The 13,857-nt window shown below is 45.6% G+C and overlaps 1 protein-coding gene across 1 annotated transcript in view; it reads right to left on the bottom strand.

Moving 5' to 3' along the window:
* NLRC5 (NLR family CARD domain containing 5) overlaps positions 1-12,930 on the bottom strand; it is a 32,446-nt gene extending 19,516 nt beyond the window's left edge. Inside the window, exons 1-15 of the mRNA XM_066327603.1 lie at positions 12,601-12,930; positions 11,445-11,745; positions 10,032-10,094; positions 8,849-8,914; positions 6,687-8,436; positions 6,219-6,302; positions 5,785-5,868; positions 5,624-5,707; positions 4,022-4,135; positions 3,107-3,157; positions 2,666-2,731; positions 2,349-2,432; positions 1,945-2,028; positions 1,717-1,806; positions 1,052-1,117 (exon numbers count right to left, since the gene is read on the bottom strand). Coding sequence (XP_066183700.1) covers positions 1,052-1,117; positions 1,717-1,806; positions 1,945-2,028; positions 2,349-2,432; positions 2,666-2,731; positions 3,107-3,157; positions 4,022-4,135; positions 5,624-5,707; positions 5,785-5,868; positions 6,219-6,302; positions 6,687-8,436; positions 8,849-8,914; positions 10,032-10,094; positions 11,445-11,745; positions 12,601-12,717 — 3,104 coding nt within the window. The 5' untranslated portion in view covers positions 12,718-12,930. The remainder of the gene's footprint in view (positions 1-1,051; positions 1,118-1,716; positions 1,807-1,944; positions 2,029-2,348; positions 2,433-2,665; positions 2,732-3,106; positions 3,158-4,021; positions 4,136-5,623; positions 5,708-5,784; positions 5,869-6,218; positions 6,303-6,686; positions 8,437-8,848; positions 8,915-10,031; positions 10,095-11,444; positions 11,746-12,600) is intronic.
* Between the last annotated feature and the right edge of the window lie 927 nt (positions 12,931-13,857).

The raw sequence follows: 13,857 nt of genomic DNA, 5'->3' as shown, positions 1-13,857 counted from the left end.
AACTCTTCTGCTTCAGCAATTTGGCAGATCCCTGGGGCTACCCTGGCGCCAGCCCAATCTTGTCAACTGCAAGCTTTCCTTTTCTAACCAAATATTGGAGTATGCAGGCAGCTGGGGAGAAGGGGAAAGAGATATTTCTATCTAAGTTTGATGGAGAATTCAGCTTTTGCTGAATTTAGCTTTTGCCTAAATAAGTTTTATGAAGAGCCTGCACAAAAATGTGACTATTCCTAATTAAATGGAACTGTCTATGACTAAATAACTGTAACACTAACTAAAAGCTACAACTAAAAACAGTAAAACTATAACTAAATCTTTCTATTCATAACTAAATGGAACACGCAAAACCTAAAATATCAGAGTTTGAAATGTCACCTCGTGCCTTAAAGGCGTCCCCAGATCATGTGTCTCAGGCTGTCACTCTCTTCCAAGCACAACCACTGGGTTGTACCCTGTGGCAGCTCTGCTATTTCTCTCTGGCTAAGAGGTGGAATGCAGGTGTATCATGGAAAATGCTGGTTTACAGTGGGCTCAGTCCACAGAGAACAAAGTGAACATAGTGAACCTAAAATTCCAGGATCAACAGGAAACCATTTATTGGTCAAAAACCTTCGGGCTGAGCTGTTTCAGCCATAATTTTCCGAGGGGAAAAATTAAACTCCAAACATCTCATGATTTAGGAGTACCATGATCCAGAATGCATAGTGCTCTGAACTGCAGGGATCTGTGAATCTCTTCAGAATTTGGTGTGGCATTCTTGGGTTTTTTTTTTACCCTCACTCTTATCAGATAGCACAGGTGTCATTAAACAGCCTGCTCTGCTTAGGGTGCTGTGGGATGAAATGTGCTCTAGAGACATAAAGCACTACAGAAGGCAGTGACAACTTTTCAAGTGGCTGAGAAAGCCAGGAGACAGTTCCACATTTAGATTTGGGGGTTGGGGTGGGAGGCAGGAACTGCTGTGAAGTCGAGTGTTACCCTCGGCACCTACACAGGATGCAAGAACTAAACAGGATGCTGAGATAACACCATTTGTGCACATACAGCCTACCTAGGAGGAAGGGAAGCAAACTCTGTGTCTTCTCTAAACCTCAGGACTGCAGTATCATGACAAAGGCTGTGAAGAAGAGAAGCAATCAATCAGTGTCATGGTTTGGTTATTTACAGGACTTCTTGTTTGGTTTTGTTCTGCAAAACTGTGGTGACACAAATCACTTGTGCTCAAAACTCTCACAAAGCAAGAAAAAATAATCTCCATCAGTTTTAAATTCTGGTTGGATCAAATGATGCAGCATCTGATGATCCAGTTTCTCTGAATCACCAGATAAAGCACAGACAAAATTGCTATACTTGAACTCCAGTGTGCTTTCAAGTGAAAGTAACAGAGGAGAACTTCCAGTTCTGCTCCAGGAGGTGTCACCAGCTCTCATACTCGGCAGAGATCTTTCTCCAAAACTTCCCAAGGCAGAGAGCAGGGAAGCATTTTAAAACTCCCCCATGCATGAAAGGACAGGCAGTTTTGTAAGTGCTCAAATTCTGGTCGATGGCCCTGATAAAATCAGCTTACAGCCATGTGTCACCAAGTGCCAGTGTTGGTATCCACCTTGGGACATGTTCTTCACTCACCACACTCCTGAGGTGACTAAAAACCTCAGAGCAGAACTCCCAGATTTGTATACTGGGATTAGCCCCAGGAATGATTCAAGACCTACATACCTGACCTGCACCTCCATCACCTTCTGGCAGCTATTTACTGACTTCAGCAGGCTGCAAACGCCAGTGACAGAGAGGCAGTTTTGACTGAGACTAAGAAAGAAAAAGGCAATTAGCTGGTCCCTGAAACCCCACAGGACTGTCCTAGTGAAGCAACTACCAATGCTCTGCGTGTTTGAAACCATTTCCCTTCAGAAGAGGGCAGGTTGGTTTTGTACAGGCAACACTTACTTCAGCTGCCTTGAAATTGGTATACAGGGGAGGCTTTCCAGCAGACAACTGCAGCCTTCATCTCCAAGCCTGTTTCCTGATAAACTGAAGCACTTTCCAGTTAGTGGGGACTGATTTTAACAGTAAAAACAAAGCCCTCAAAAACTGCTTGCTTTCCCTTTCCTAAAATTGCTTTTTTTGCCTGGACTGTTCTTCTGCCTCAGATCAATCTTCCCTGCTTATTTCTGCATGAATCAGACAAAAAGTTTTAGCTCTTGAGCAACATGATCCATGTTTTAGACCCAAACCATCTTGCTTTAGAAAACCTATGATCTTTAAGGTCATCTTTAAGGTCTTTTCCAACCCAAACCAGTCTGTGACCACCCGCCTACAGCCACTCAACAGAGAGGGAAAGAGGCACTCACTCCACTTCAGAGAGACAGGGACAGCTCTGGAGAATGGCCACAATCGTCTTGGCATGTTGGAAAGACAGCCTGTGATCCTGCAAGCTGTGAACAGGAAGCCTTGGTGAGCAGTGAGGTGATGGGGGTGCCCCTGGCTGGGCGGGATGGAAATTCTATTGTCATTTTTATCTACTGATTCAGGTTTATTTCAAACTTTTTCACATGTGGAAATATCCTCTGTCCTTAAGGATGAAAACACCTGCTTTTCTTGCCCTTCTGCAGTACCTGCCATCCTGCAAATCACATGCACCAGCAGGACTTTCAATGCCTACTCTTACCATAAATTCACGTGTCTGGTTGGAGTTGCATGTTCTTTATCCTCGTCCAACTTCAAATCCAAAGATCTGCAAACAAGCAAAATATTTGGCTTTTAATATGTCTTTATGAAACATCTGACAACCTGGATCCCAGTTAATACTTTCCAGCAGAAACCACAAGGTTTGTGTTCTGTGTCTTTGAGCAGTTCTGCAATAGAAACACGGCACCTCAAGCTCACCCAGGCACTAAAGAGCTGCTCCTGGGGAACTGGCTGCAGGTCTGTGCAAACCCAGCTGTTTTGGTGACATTTCTCCTGGCACAGGCAGACCCAGCTCTGCCAGGCAGATGCAAGGACAGTGACAACCACCAGTGGTGCTGTCATTGTGGTTTATGGTGACACCAAGCTGGTGGCTTCAATCAGTGCAGCTGAGCACAGCATAACCACAAGTGCAGTGTCTCACCTTTGAGCTTTCCCAGATGAGCCAGAAAAATAAATAATAATGGTGTCCACCCTGAAAAAGAGACCCAGGTCAGTGTCAGGGAAGAGGTGGAAGGATGCCATGTGTCTAGCAGAGGTGTTTGGTAAGGACCAAAGCTGTGGCCTGGATGGTAAAGAGACATCTTTACCATCTGCCTCCCCAGCTCATTCCCAGAGCCAGGCAGCAGCCACATGCTCAGGGGGCAAAGGACACTCCACATATTGATCTGGGGATGCAGTGCAGATGAGACAGTCACACTGTGAAAAAGATTGGGCCAAGATTCCTTTTTTTTTTTTTTTTTTTTTTTTTTTTTTTTTTTTTTTTTTTTTTTTTGGCAAGACCACAAGTTTGTTGGAAAGAGATTCAGTAGAAACTCCCTTCCAGCAAGAAAAATAAGAAAAAGCCATATGCAATTTGAGTTACACCAGGGATGACTCTGGCCTGTTAAACTTAGAACATGAGACAACCACAAGAACCAGGACGATTTAAAAAAATCTACCCTTTGTCATCCTGGACGCATGAAGACCCACAAACCTGTAATTTAAAGGAATGCAGAGCTAGGGCTAAGTTCACAAATTTTCACTGAACTTAGCTGAATTATAGCAAATTTATGCTAGTTGGTAAAGAATTTCCTTTCTGGTATATTGCAGAGCTTAAAAGTAAGTTTAAATTTTGTTATACAAGAAGAAATATCACACCCTGAAAACGGTTTTATAGACCAAGGATAAAATGACCTATAAAAATACAAAGAGGAAGTACACAGTATGATGAATTTACATTTTGTTTCCAACAGAAAAGAAAAAATGAGTCAAACTGATTTTTGTTCACTTCAATTGGCCAACACTTAGGCTGAAAAACAGTGTCCATTTAAAGTCAACTTCTAAAGAGATAACCTACTTGCTTTTGGAAGAGCTCTCAGACCTGGCACACAGTTCAGTAACATTTTGACACACGAGGCCTTCCTTTGCCAAACTGAGAACAGCATTCAAGGAAAGATGGTTGTTGCTCAGGCTGTGAACATGAGGAAAAATAGAACCTCAGCTGCTGGACCCCACAGCATGTTCTTTCGTTTCACAAATGCCCTCTGCTCTGTTCCCCAAACATCCTGAAGCACATGATCTTTTGATTAGGGTATTTCTCAAAAAACTTCTGAAATTTCCATCTAGAACTCAAGAAAAGCATTATCAGATCATAGTTCTTTCTCTGCAAGCTATTGCTCCCATGAATTCAGAATGAGAGATAACTCTTCTATGTGCAGCAGAATGATCGTTAATCAGTTTGGGGTTAGTTAGTAGAGGTAGTTCATACCTTCATGATCACACCACTGATCCACAGTGCAGTTAAACTCCCTCTTCAACAAATCCAATTTAAGTATGGCTTATTAAAGCAGGGAGGCCTGAACACAGCCCTCCAGCCTCTGAGGATTTATTCTTTAATTGCATGTTCATTCTGGACCCTCATTAGATATGGAACACAAGATCTTGCTCCTACAAATCCTCTGCCTGTTCTCAGGGCCTTGTGGTCCTGAGAGTCTTGAAGGAATCACCCCTGAGAGCAGCAACCTCTGTGTGTAATAGAGATGGGAGAGGGAGTGTGGATTACAAATGGAACTGTTTTCCTGCCTTTTCTGTAGGATAAGCTCCTTCCCTGGGGGCAGGCTGGCATTCCCCATAAACTGTTACATAATGTGCCCAGGAAAACAAGAGCAGCAGGTACATTCCTCCTTTCCTCCCTCCTTCTGCCGTGTCTTTAAACACTTCTAACCACCCTACAAAGCCAGTAATTAATTCCTGAACGGACTCTATCAGTCACTGCAGGTATTTTGGATTCACCTGCTTGCACCTGAGGGTATGTGGGAGACCTTTAAAGGCTGAGTCTCTTCCCTTCAGCTGGGGTGGGCAGGTCTCTGACTCCACAGCTTTGTGTCTATCCCTGTCCTACCACACAAACTACATTCAGACCCCAGCACTTAGAGCAGCTCTACTGCTGCTTCAGCTGCCCCTGGCAGCTCTTCAAAGGCCTTAAACCCCTTCAGCCAGGCTGGTTCTCTCCACCCAAAAAGCTGCAGACCCATGCTGGGAGTTTTGCTAGCAGTCTGTCCCCCTCAGTCAGCACTGGACAGCCACAGGAGTGTTAGAAGGAGCAGAACAGGAGAAAAGGGCTGTGGAAAGGCTGGGAAGACTGATGGAGCCATCCTCCCTTAATCAGAGGTGAGACATCTCAACTTGAACCTCATCCAGGGGAAGAGGAAAGGAAAAGTCAAGCTAGGCACTGAGCTGAGCACATGCACTGTAATTCCTGGAGAGGTGTCACCGGTGCCAGGACTCCCTTGGGATGATTTAAAAAGACCTAGATAAGAACTGTGAGGCTGTGTCTATCTCAAACTGAGTCCCACACAGTCCTGCTTGCACTTAAAGGTCTGTGCTTCAGCTTGGTGCCCCACATCTCTGTGCTATGCTTGGCTTCACAGTAGCCAAGGTTTAAGGCATTTTTACTCACTCTACTTTCTTCAGCGTTTCAATTTTGGAAAACAGATCCATCACCGTCTTCCCCTCTGGATCCCGGATCCGGTTGCCCTGCAAACTGCACATGGATTCATTCCCATTAATATCCCAAGGAAGGAATGGTTGGTTTGATGGTCATTGCCACAACACACTCACTTTATTTCTTCCAGCTGGAGGCACTGTGATGCAGCCTGGACCAAGTTAGTCATCCCCTCAGCTGTGATGCTCCCTCCTGTCAACCTGGAAAGAGAAAGGATCACTCAACTCAAGCACAGGGAGGACTGGAATCCCCTGCAGCACATGGCACACCTGTCTCAGACCTGAGCCTGCACCATGTGCCAGCACACAGACACAGAGGCAGCAGCCTGCCACTGCCACCTGCAACCAGCTTCACACTCCTTTTCCAGCAGGGCAACACAGCTCTGCTCTTGATGCCAGCATAAAACAAGAGCCACACGTCTCTGTGCTGCTCTGTGTAGCACTGTTACCCTGAACACTGCACACAGCAGATCAGCCTGGGGTGAGGCAATGTCATGGAACTATAGAGAACAGACAGGAAGGGAGAAGACACTGGTGTGACAAAGACTTACTCTAGTTTCTTCAGGCTCCCCATTCCTTGTAAGCCCTTTGAAAGAGCAGCCGCAAAGTCATCACCACATCTCCTGCTACGAAAGCTAAAATGTAAAGAAAAGGGGGAAAAGACAAACACACCAAAAGCTGATATTCTCATTTGCTTGCAGGATTCATCCTTTCTTCATATGGAAAAGAAATGCCTATCATCTTCCCTCTTATCTACTGCATTAACTACCCTGTTGTTCATCTTAATCAAAATGGAAAAACAAACAAAAAGACAGCCAGAATGGATTTATCACCTTATTATCATTCAATCACCCATAAATTCATTATTTCATACATTTCTGCGGTACTGAAGTTATGTTGCTCAGATCAAATTTTCTCACTTCATCTCTCCCTCTCTTTTAGAACGAACTTGAGGTTTTACCTCCCAATTCCTTAGCCCTTCTCCCCGCCCACCAGCTCACAGCACTCACTGTGTTTACCTCAAGTGTTCCATATTTTTACAGCCAGCCAGAACTTCCAAACAGTCAGTGTCCACAAGACATCCTGCAAAATCCAAATAAATCAAATCCTGCCCCAAGTTTATGACAAAAACCAAAGCTGACATGTCCAGCGTTGTCAGTCTGATGTTTTTAAACTCATACTTGAAATTCAGCAGGTTCCCAATGTGCTGGGCTACTTCAAGGTTTTGTGTTTCAAAGGTGCAGTGGCAGAGCTCAAGGACCTTAGGCCCTGACAGATGAGTGGCTGCCAGTTTCTTGAGAGACTGCAGGATCACCTCCTGCTTTTCCTGCACCCAAGCTTCATCTTGTTCTGCCAGCAGCATGAGAAATGTCCTACACTCTCTTGACGACAAGCCTGAGAGAAATATGTGAAAACTCTCCATAAACTCAGTCTTTGTCTCATTCTTTAAAGTCCACTTTGACTTCAAGAAGAACTTTTTCTTCAAGTAGTTCTTCTCCACCCTCTGACTCACCATGAGACACAGTGCTGCAAAAAACTCCTGCAAGCTCAGGTGCACAAAGGCATAGCCAACCTCTGGGGAAGAGCTACTTGTCTTCACCTCAAAGACAGTCAGCAATCCATGCAAGGAAGCAAATTCCTTCACGTCCTCGGGAATATCACCCTCATAAAATACGAGTTTCTTCTCTTCCAGGCCTCTCAGTGCAAGATCAAGCAGACCAAAAATGGCCTTTTTGTTATAGTTCAGCTGAGTCTCCTCCTCACCTGCAGAGTCTCCTTGCTGCTTGTTTAGGAAGATGAGAAACATTTTGATATAAAACTGTGTCATAGTCTGAGGAAGCTCCACACTCATCTGGTGTTTCAGGAGCAAATACTCCAAGCAGATGCAGACAATGTTACACAGAGCAGGGATGAGGCACATGCTGAGCAGTTTGGTGTTGTTCTTCACGTGAGCAATAGCTCGTTCTCTGAAGGAATGCTGACGAAAATAGTGGCCAACATATTCCTCAACCTTCTGATGGTCAAATCCCCAAATTTCTGCCAACACACCTACTGTGTATAATAAGAAGTCAGGCAGCCTCTTAGGTCGGCTGGTGACCAACACTGTGCAACCAGGCAGGAGCTTCCCGTGGCAGAGCTCTGCAAAGAGCTGGGATATGGACATAGGGGAGGTAAGAGCTGGGTCTCTCTTAGAGGACAGTGACACATCCATGTTAGCTGCAAACTCATCCAGCCCATCAAAGATGATCAGTGTCTGCTGGGCATTCTCCAGGAGGCCCTCAAACACTGCATCAGGGCTGTCCTCTGGCTCAAGGAACACGTCAAACAAAAGCTCCTTCAGGGTCAGTTTTCTTTTTAATAAATTCAGCTGCCGAAACTCGAAGAGGAAAGTGAAGAGAAACTGAGAAAGGACACCTTCTGCCCATTTCTGACAAATCCTGTGCATTAGCCTGGTCTTGCCTGTACCTGGTTTACCAAACAAAAAGATCACCTTCGTCGTGTTTGCTGGGGCCTCCCTACAGAGCAGATCTGACACCTTCACAGCTGTATCTGCACATTCTTCTGGCTCAGGAGCTCCTGCCACGTCCTCTCGGGGTTTCTCTGCTCTCTCTTTTAAGCGGGGGGCTTTGCTCTGATGAATGACAACGTTGACAAAGGCTTGGTTGAAAGGCAGTGGCTGTGTCTGTGCCTGTGCTTCTGCTTCTCTCCTGCTTCCATATCTCTGGCGGATGGAATTGATGAGGAGGTGCCGGTACTTCAGAGATGAATCTAAGAGAGAAGACAACAGAGGGGGTATGAGGGTGAAAGAGTTAGTATTTCAGATCATGACAGATCCAAAATACTACCACTTATAGACAGAGAAACAACGGCCTTGATCAGAGGTTGCTGGGTAGAAATGACAAATTTTGAACTCCTGAAAATAACCTCTAACTTTTCCTAATTTTTCACAGGGGCCAAAGAAGAACAACATCCAGGGAAAAGATGAAACAGCTTCATATGAAAACTACATTTTACGACCTCTAAGATGAGATTTAGGTATCTGTGTATTTTGTATATTATTCCCTATTCACTAGCTCCCTCTTAATGCTGGAAGTTGATTTCTTAGGCGTTTCTGCAAAGATGTTAAATAGATCCTTTCCTCAGAGGGAAGCCCAGCACAGCTTCTGGACTATCCACACACCCAGTCGTCGCTGTTTGGCCTCCTTGTCACTCCCAGAGCTGCTGTGACGGCGACGGCGAGCAGACCCTGAAAATGGAAAGGTCAGAACCACGTCAGAAGAGCACTTTGAATGGCAGCACATTAAAACTGGGCAAGACCCTCCAGCAAAGCATTTGGGGGGCTGAAGAGGAAAAATTGGAGAGACAAAACTATTTGTAAATGCAGACTGAGATTATGAAATTGCTTTTCCTGAGATGGGCCACGAGCACCTCCCTGGTGAGCCTTTTTTCTAGGCTGGATGATGTACCTGCCTCACTTTGAACAGAGGAACTGCTTTGATATCCCGGGGAATGTGGCAGGGAATATGTTTCTGGGGAATGCAGGGCCCACTAACTCCCAGCGTTGCTCATGGTGGGTAATTTCCTGATTTTTTATGCTGCACTGTCAGATGGAAAGAATGGCCAGAGCTGAGAGAGCCACATGTCTTTCTTAACTGGACTTAGTAACTTCCAGCACTATTTTCAAATTTCCACTCCACCAGCAAGTGGCAAGATGGACTCACTAGGGCACCACAGCAGCTGGCAGCAGTCTGGATGCAGGGCAAAGGTCACATTTTTCTTATTATTTTTAAGATGTAAAATCTGCACATGACACACAAGACAGTGTCGTGTGACATTTGCAGTGCTGTGACTCAAAAGTCTATCTAAGGAGAAAGCAGAGGCAAAAGCTTCATGATCTGTACCAGCTAGGAAGGTCTCAGTTCCAAACCCAGCCCTGAAGAAAGCCCCACTGTCTGTTCTCTTAAGCTCCTATTCTGACAACTCTGGAGTGGTTTCTGCTTGATCAACACCTGAATAGTTTTTCTGCTCTTCCTTTAAAATCCAAACCAACTTTCTCCACCTACCAATGAGATGACCACAGCAAAAGTGCAAAAAGCATGGGTTTTTTTAGAGTGGGTGGGAGATTTCCACAGAGAAACTAAAATTAGTTCCTTAGCAGGGGGCCAGCAAGGCTTTTCTGAAATTCAGGGAGAGAAAACAAAACCAGAGAAGATTCATGTCCAAAGCACCAAGAACAGATCAATGAAATGTGAAGTAGCAGTGGTTTCTCCACACCTTGGCACTGCTGAGGGTGAATACCTGGGACATTTGGAGCCCTCCCCAGGCTCCAAGAGCACAGTGCCCAGGATCTATTCCAGCCTTACCTTTCAGCACAGGTGACTGGAGTCTTGTATCTCTGCCTGCTTCTTCTGTCTGGCTGAAATTACCTAAAGGAGTTGAATGGGAAATTAATTAGGGCTAATGTGAGCATTCTGCTCTTGCAATTTGAGGTGTGGCTAGCCAGAGACAAAAGGCAAGCATCTTGCAACACAGACAGTGGTGCAAACCAAGACTCAGTATAAGGGATGCAAACATCCAGGTTTCAGGCTCCCCATGTGAAGTTTTCCTTCCAGGTTGCTCTACAGTGCAGTTAACTTTGCTTTCAAGGCAGGTGAAAACAACTTTACTCTCTGATACAAACAAACTCGGAGTATGGGCAGCTTTGGCTGATCTAAAACTACACTGTGGGCCAAAAGGGACACCCTACTTTTCCTGCAAAGAAGGGTTTTCTGTGAATAAACCACTGGCAGCCCAGTCAAGGGCCTTTTCTGACTCAATGTACATCTCGAAGCTGCCATGAAACCTGCTCAGCATCACCAGAAGCAATTCACCTTCACAAGGATTAGTGATGCTCAGCTGTTACTATGAAAGTGAAACCAGTATAAGCAAGCTTCAAAACCTTAAGAGATATCATCTTTTATGACATGTCACAGTATTGAAAAGGCTGAAAACTGTTTCAGCTTCAGTCACCAGTCCACATTCCCTGTTGGTTGTCTGGTCTTTGCCCTGTTTCATCTCAGCCAAAACAGAGTTTAACCTGCTGCACTCCGTTACAAAGGTTGCATCCACCCAACTGATGCAACTAATAAAAGTTACTGCAAGCAGGATGTGAAAGACAGTACAGTTGAGAAGGACTTGCCCTGTAAGACTTCATGCACAAGAGAAGAATTAATCACCAGATAAAGCAACACATTAAAGGAGAAACACAGCTTAACTGGTGCCACAGGCCCTCACAAAGCAGAGTGTGCACACCCTGTGTGGTTTGCAAAACACTCTAACTGATCGTGGTCCTTATGAATTGCCTCATTTTATCTAAAGCCACTGCCTCTGCTAACAGGAAATATGAAGAAGTGGTTTTCTGTGGTCATTTTAAGAGTTCTGTAGTCCTTGCCTTTCCGGACCAGGAAAATTTTAAAATATATATATATATATAAAACTAAAAGTAAACAGAACAAAGAGATTGGAGTCTTTTCTCCTTCAAATAAATCCATCCAAAAAATTGCATCTCAACTTTATTGGAAGTGGGGCTGCACAATTTTTATTGGTTTCATGTGTTAATGTCAGGGTATTTTTTTTACCTCAAATTACATTTCTAAGCCAGGAGCTGTGCTTCCAAGAAAAACAAGGCCATGCACATGAGGGCACTGGTGGTCCCACTGCCTAGACTGGGTGATGGTAATGGGTGGCCAAGGCACTGGCTGTGTTTGGTCAGGGGAAACTGGCCTGAGCTCTCTTACCTTCTCCTGCAGAGCTCATGAGCAGGACCTCCAGGTCCAGGGGCAGGTCATACTCCATGCAGACAGACTGTGCAAAGTGTTTCCAGGCAGCAGGACCAGCCTGCTCCAGCAGGTCAAGGAGCACTGAGGTTTTTTCTCTGGGGTCAGTGATGCCAGCCAGGCTGCCCAGGGTCCCCTGGGGGATGAATTGCTGGGAAATGGAGAACAGCCAGTCGGGACAGCGGCTGAGGAATTCCACGAGCTGGGGGCGGGCTCTGGCTACAGATGCTTGCAGGTCTGGATCGTCAAGCTGGAATGGGGGCTGGAGGGATGAAGACAAAGGGTAGCAGTGGGCACAGGACAAGAGATGCTCAGCCACACAGCCCTGCATGGCTTGATCTGCTTTTCTACCCCTTGGCTTAACCCAGAGTTTCTTACTCTTACTCCCAGTTTAGAGGTCTGAGCCCAGTCATGAGGGTTTCAAGGATGCCAGTCCCTGTCTGCACAGAGCCTGCCACAGCTCTGGGAAGGGCAGGGGCAGCCCCTGGGAGCCTCTGGCGCCAGCCAGGGACAAGCTCTTGATATCTGTATTGCTGCCATGACCATCTGCCAAATATAACATCCCAGGCACCTCTCACATATACCAGGACCTCTGGGGAGGTCAGGGATGCTTTTGTTATTGTTCAAGAGTGCTTACACAGAGTCAAGGCCTTTTCTGCTTCTCCACCCTACCAACAAATAGGTTGGGGATGCACAAGGGGTTGGGTGGGATCACAGCCAGGACAGCTGACTTCAACTGGCCATAGGACATCATGCTCAGAGCATAAAGCTGGGCTAAGAAGGAGGAAGGCAGGGAGTTAGAGTGATGATGTTTCTCTTCTCAGATCACCATTACATATGGTGGAGCCCTGTTTTTTTGGAGATGGCAGAACACCTGCTTGCACACGAGAAGCTGTAAATTAATTCCTTGTTTTGCTTTCCTTGTGTGTGCAGCTTTTACTTTATTTGTTCAGCTCTATATCAGTTCACAAGTTTGTGCAGGACCCCCTCTGAAAAGGGCTCAGGCAACTGTTCTTGCTGCTCATTTTGTGGGGATGAACAACTAATTTCTGCTCCGGTGACAATGTCACCTCCATTCCCACTTCTTTCCCACAAATCCAAGCACGTGGTCTCCTACCTGCATTGTTGTGTAATCAGTCTCCTTCCAACTATCAAGTGCAAAGGTGGCTTCTGCTCCATATCCTGACAGAGAATCGATCTGCTGGAGGCAGACAGATGGCACACAGACAGACATACCCCAATACGTGGGACATGCCTCACTTGGTGCATGTGCCTGGGGATAACAACAACAGAGCTTGATGTAGATGTGTCAGGCCATGGCAGTTACAAATCTAGAAGCTCTGCCTTTGATCCAAGGGTCACCTGTGGTGCTTTTCATCTGTTCTCACTCAAACCAGCAGAGAGCACCAAGTCTCGACATTTGAGGATTCACTCCTGGTCTCATGAAAATAAGCCTTGTGCCCTAGGATGCAAGTGAAGACAGCTTTAGAGAAACACTCTATGGAAATCACAACTTTCTTGGTTTGAGCTGGGCTATGCCACTCTGCTGCTGTCAGCTCCTCTGTGGAAGCTGATGTAAAGCAGCAGCATCTTGCTCGAGTCAGGCAGCCAGTCACACCCCGAAAAACTGTGAAAAGCTGATGCTGTGAGACCACGCAGCTCTCACGAAAGAGTTTTGTGTGGAGGGGGCTGAAAATGCCCTCCACTGCCAGCTCCCCACCTCTCAATAGAAAGGGCAAAGGGAAATTTCACTCTGCTCTGCACCTGGCAGGTGGGAAAACAATCACCATCCAATCAAGAACAACAGACTTAATAAAGCCATATTAAATACATACATAAACGAATAAAATCAGACCTTGATGCCAATGAAGACTGAAAGCCATTCAGGCAAAGAGTAGACTCACACAAATTAATGAAAGATTCATATTCAAGAAAAAACCAACACTGAAAAGTTGGATGCAATCTCAGCCACACTGCACAGCTCGTATACTACTGCTCTGCTCAACAAGGCCATCAGGAATGATTGGCAATTACCTTCATAAAGTACCTCTGATCCCAAAATGAAGCACAGAAACCTCCCAAGAAAAGGCAGAAAACTTCTGAGCCCCAATCCTTGCCCTTCAAATGCAAAACCTTCTTTAACATACTTTGCAAAACTTAACCTCCCCTCCCCAACATGGCATTCGCACAGTTCTCGGCCATGAAAAATTAAACTGAAATGTGAAACTCCCTGTTGCAAATCTACCAACTTCTTGTCTGCTCTGAGGGCACAGAGTACTTACCAGAAACAGAGTACCAGCCCCAAAACCAGTGTGGGCATCACCAAACAACAAATCTGGAGGATAATATCCACTGCCTTGTTTTCCCCACGTGC

The sequence above is a fragment of the Sylvia atricapilla genome, chromosome 12 (assembly GCF_009819655.1).
Source record: "Sylvia atricapilla isolate bSylAtr1 chromosome 12, bSylAtr1.pri, whole genome shotgun sequence".
Lineage (NCBI taxonomy): Eukaryota > Metazoa > Chordata > Aves > Passeriformes > Sylviidae > Sylvia > Sylvia atricapilla.
Note: the sequence above shows the minus strand (reverse complement) of the source record. Positions and strands in the feature narration are given on the sequence as shown.